At 32.2% G+C, this 5145-nt stretch overlaps 2 protein-coding genes across 2 annotated transcripts; both read right to left on the bottom strand.

Annotated features, from left to right (window-relative positions):
* Positions 1–207: 207 nt before the first annotated feature.
* Positions 208–2122, bottom strand: LOC105571087. Its single transcript, XM_012028560.1, has 3 exons — positions 799–2122; positions 562–648; positions 208–481 (listed from the first exon to the last, which is right to left on the bottom strand). The coding sequence occupies exons 1-3, from the start codon at positions 1900–1902 to the stop codon at positions 386–388; spliced, it is 1287 nt and encodes a 428-aa protein (XP_011883950.1). The 5' UTR covers positions 1903–2122; the 3' UTR covers positions 208–385.
* Positions 2123–3267: 1145 nt separating this feature from the next.
* LOC105571086 lies at positions 3268–4079 on the bottom strand. Its single transcript, XM_012028559.1, has 3 exons — positions 3698–4079; positions 3444–3530; positions 3268–3359 (listed from the first exon to the last, which is right to left on the bottom strand). The coding sequence occupies exons 1-3, from the start codon at positions 3989–3991 to the stop codon at positions 3273–3275; spliced, it is 468 nt and encodes a 155-aa protein (XP_011883949.1). The 5' UTR covers positions 3992–4079; the 3' UTR covers positions 3268–3272.
* Positions 4080–5145: the final 1066 nt, after the last annotated feature.

Here is a 5145-nt window from a genome sequence, read left to right as displayed (position 1 = left end):
TATGTTTACATATAAAAATTTTATATTGTGCTGATTTATTAATACTGGAGTTGTTATCTGTACAAATTATAATGTGAATAATTAAGAAACTTGATTTTGTGGTTTATTTCATAATTCCAAAATTATATTTCTCAGAAATGGATATATTACATATAATATCTGATTACACACCTTAATAAATAAAATGTATCTTCACGGATTACAAATAATTCTTACCTATAGAATATGAAATATTTTAAATTTCTTTATACGTGTACGTATACCTATATGTATACCTATAGTTATAAGCATAAAACACTATTTCTATTCACAACGATTCTCTACTTACAATCACATACACAGAAGAATATTTAAAACCTGTTTTCTATGTTTATACTATATAGATTTATTGCTTATTATTAGACAGATTTTCCTCGCAAGTATTTGACATGTACGCGAATTGGACCAAGATTGCTAGATTCGTCGTAACGCTACCTATAAACTAAAAAACAATATCATTAAACAAAGCTAAATTAAACAAACCTACCTTTATTGAATAAAAGTCAATAATAAATCACTTACCACAGTTGCCAATGTAGTGTCCATATTAATCCACTTCGTGGAAAATACATTTTCACAATGTAATAATTGCAATGAAAAAAGGTTCAACTATAATGTTAGAAAAAAATTGTCAAATACAGAATTGACAGAGAGAATTTGATAAGTTAATATATTATACATCGATTCATAGTATACGCGGGACATGATTTGGAAAATGAATTAAATATACCACTAAGAATATAATTCCTTTTAATTTACCTCGTATTTTATTTGCTTATTGTTAGTGTTGTTTAATACTTCGCGAACAGTGCTTTTGATCTCCAGTGCTTGATTCTTGCCGGTTTCGCAAGCCCATAGTATCATTCCTAATGTAATAATGTAACACATTATAGATACAATGAAGTACTTGAAAAGCGCCTGTCTTTCAAAATTGGTCAGGGTCGAACAATTTTGTATTAACAATCCGAAGAAATAGTACATATTGAAAGTGATATGAGCGAAAGCCATAAGTATCGTAGCAACGAGTTGCAAACTGAAGACCATATTTAGCATCCGTACTGCGTCGTTGATTGCCAAATGCTGCTTTTTCAGAGCTGTGATCTCCAGCAGTATGAAAGGAGTTCTCTGCGCTCTATAGGTGCCGCTCAGAAGGCATGGCTCACCATTCGTAAAGAGTTCTCGCAAATTCATCAAACTGTCATTGATTTGCTTGAAACAGGCTTTCAATATACAAACACAATCCATATACAGCATATTCATTTGAAAAATCAGGAGTATCATGTATGGCGCAACAAGTTTGCGGAAGATGCTAATGTTCTGTAGCATTGTCGAAAAGTGTTTCACCAATGACATAATTATAAACAGGATAACGAATATGTCCTTAGCGTGAATTAATCTAGATAAATTCTGAAACGATTGCGGGGGTAATTTCGATGAAACCTCCATTATGGTCTGAAGAAAACGCATTCGTGGTTTAGTCAAAATCAATGTAGTGACTACTATAAATCCACCAAAAACGTACTCGCTCGCCTGTTCAAGTATCCTGGGTGTGTCTACGTCTGTGACTATTGGCATATTTTTAGCAATAATAATATCATTAAATACTATTGAATAGGCAGTACAAAAAACGCACATAACGATGGTCGATAAAATATAGCTTGGTTTGTAAGTCTTGATGTTCGAGGCGTTGAACTTGTATGAAAACAGTCCCATAATGCGGCACACAGTGAAGCAAGGATACATCAACGATGCAAAATCCGTAGCGCGGAATAGCAACCATATGTTTCTTTTCCTTTCTTTTCCCCTTTTGTCTTTTCTTTTATTCTTGAGTCCTTTTTGAAAATTTGATAAGAAATTGAACATCTTCCCCGAAATTATAGGAGAAGGATAATATAAATCCTAGACTATAGTCTGATAAACACTAATTATGTTATCAATGCACTCCGGTATCAACGTTGCGTTTGCAAATATGTCTCTTGCAAGTGTAAGTTTTTTGGTAACTCTACGACAAATGCGTAAACGGACATAAACTTTTCAAAGACTATCTACACCTGGAGAGTATAATTTTACATCTATTAACAATTGTATGACACAAGAAGGCTCTGAAACTGCTACTTCATGATGTAATTACAGCTTTTTGCTTATCACCTCGAATCATAAAGTAATAATATATAATCGTTGTATCATAATTCATGTCTTGCACATGCAGAACATGTTTAGTTAAACATTGGATAGACGTTATCCTGATATCTCACGATCTTCCATTAGATTACAGTATAGGTAAATTAAAGTTGTAGTAGGTACACATTGTGCAAGAAATAAAGTCAGAAAAGTAATTTTTTTAATAATAAGAGATGACAAAACTAGGATGTTTTTGGAAAAATATTTCATGTATATGGAAAAATATATGTATATAATTATATTCCTTTATTTATTATGTGGAATAACTGAAAGATCAATAGAAAAACCATTTAAGACTATTTTACAGAAACAAAATGAATTTTACGCTTTAAATAAACATTATATGAAAAATATGTATCTTCTTTACAGATATCGCGTTTCATTTAGTTAGAAATATTTGTGTATAAAGGGAAGTCCCCCATTATGACACAGTTTCCTACTACTAGAGAGACAGCAGGATTTCTGCTAAATTAATGAACATCTTCTGTTGATTCCAGCAATATCTGTTTAGGGTAAAATTCATTGTTATATAGTGTACTCGTGGCGAAAAAAAAAGTTTTATTGAATTTTACTGTTGAAAACCTTCTATCTCTTATTTGAAGTCTATCTCATAATACGGGACTTTCCTCTACTATTTCACATTAAATGTTTCAAGCTAAATAATAAATGTAAAAAACAAAATATATTTGTGTTTTTGAAGAAATGTTATCTAACATTTAGTACATCAAGATCAGGAAAATTGAAAACAAATTAAATTATTAACAATTAATTATTAATAATTATTACTAGTTACCAATAATTATACTGCGAATTAATAGGATAGTTGATTTTGTGGTCTTCTGATTACAACTGAGTATTAACACATATGAAATATAACATTGTTTTGAATTTCTTTATACGTATATGTATATCTATTATTATTATAAGCGTAAAGCACTATTCTATTCACAACAATTACATTCAATATACACAAATATTCTACTAACAATCAAATAAGCAAAAGAACATTTAAAGTGTGTGTATGTTTCCTATCTTTAAACTAGATAGATTTATTAACTAGACAGATTTTCAACGCAAGACTTTGACATGTACAGGAGTTGGACTAAGATTAGTAGATATGTGGTAATGTTACCTATTAACTAAAAATAAAACAATGTCATTAAACAAAGCTAAATTAAACACCCTTACATTTATTGAATAAAAATTAGTAAGAACTCATTTACCGATTTAAAGAGTGCAGCATCTATAATAATCCACTTTGCGGAAAATACATTTTCACAATGTAATACTTGCAAGGAAAAGAGTTCCAACTAAAATAACAAAACAAAAAAGGGTCAAATACAGAATTGACAGATACAATCTGATATATTTACAAATCTGATAAACTAATATATTATAAATCGAATTTGTATACATGGAACATAATTTGAAAAATACAGGAAATATGCCACTAAAGTTACAATTTCTTTTAATTTACCTCGTATTTTATTTGCTCATTGTTGGTGTGGTTGAATACGTCGCGAACTGTGCTTTTGATCTCCAATGCTTGATTCTTGCTAGTTTCGCAAGCCCATAGTATCATTCCTAATTTAATAATGTAATACGTTATAAATATAATGAAGTTCATGTAAAGCGAATGTCTTTGTAGATCGGTCATGGACACACTATTTTGTATTATCACTATGAAATAAAAGTATATATTGAAGGTGATACGAGCGAAAGCCATAAGTATCGTAGAAACAAGTTGCAAACTGAAGACCATATTTAGCATCCGTACTGCGCCATTGATTGCCAAATGCTGCTTTTTCAGAGCTGTGATATCCAGCAGTATGAAAGGAGTTCTCTGCGTACTATAGGTGCTGCTCAGACGGCATGGCTCACCATTCGTCAAGAGTTCTCGCAAATTCACCAGATTGTCGTCGATTTGCTTGAAACAAGCTTTTAGTATACAAACACAATTCATATACAGCATATCCATTTGAAACGCCAGGTGGCTCACATATATCGCAACAATTTTTTGCGAGACGCTCATGTTCGATGGAATAAAGCATCCCCACAATGTTAGAGTTAGAATCAAGAGAAAGAAAATGTCTTTAGCATGAATTAATCTGGATAAATTCCGAAACGATTCCGGGGGTAATTTCAACGAAATCTCCATTATGGTCTGAAGAAAACGCATTCGTGGCCCCGTCAAAATGAATGTAGTGGTTACCGTAAAACCGCCAAGAATATAGAAGGAGAGAACTTCAAGTGTCCTGGGTACTCCTATCTCTGTGAATTCAATCTCTCTAGCTATATTGACTTCATAGAAAGACAGTGAATAGATAGGGCAAAAGATGCACATAACGATGGTGGATAGAATATAGCTTGGTGTGTAAGTCCTGACGTTCGAACCATTGAACTTGTATGAAAATAATCCCAGAATGCGGCAAACAGTAAAGCAAGGGTACATCAACGATGCAAAATCCATAGCGCGGAATAGCTGCCATATATTACTTTTTCTTTCATCCTTGAGTCCTTGAAACTGTGATGACGAATCGAACATCTTCGCCGAAGTTATGGAAGCACGATAATATAAATCATAGACTATAGTCTGAGAAATATTTATTACGTTATCAATGCACTTCGGTATGAACGTTGCGTTTGCAAATATTTCTCTCGCAAGTGTAAGTTTCTTGATGATTCTACGACAAATACGTAAACCGACATCAACTGCTCAAAGGCTATCTACACCTGGAGAATATAATTTAGCAACTATTAACAATTGTATGACAAAAGAGAACACTGAAACCGATAATTCATGATGTAGGTAATTGCAGCTATGTGTTTATCACCTCGAATTATCAAAGTAATGTTATACAATTGTTGTGTCATAATTCGTGTCTTGCACGAACAGAACATGTTTAGTTAAACATTCAGTGGTCG

Source organism: Vollenhovia emeryi, unplaced genomic scaffold, assembly GCF_000949405.1.
Source record: "Vollenhovia emeryi isolate VEMERY1.0 unplaced genomic scaffold, V.emery_V1.0 DF941241.1, whole genome shotgun sequence".
NCBI classification, from domain to species: Eukaryota; Metazoa; Arthropoda; class Insecta; order Hymenoptera; family Formicidae; genus Vollenhovia; species Vollenhovia emeryi.
The sequence above is the reverse complement of the archived record's forward strand: the minus strand, read 5'-3'. Positions and strand labels throughout refer to the sequence as shown.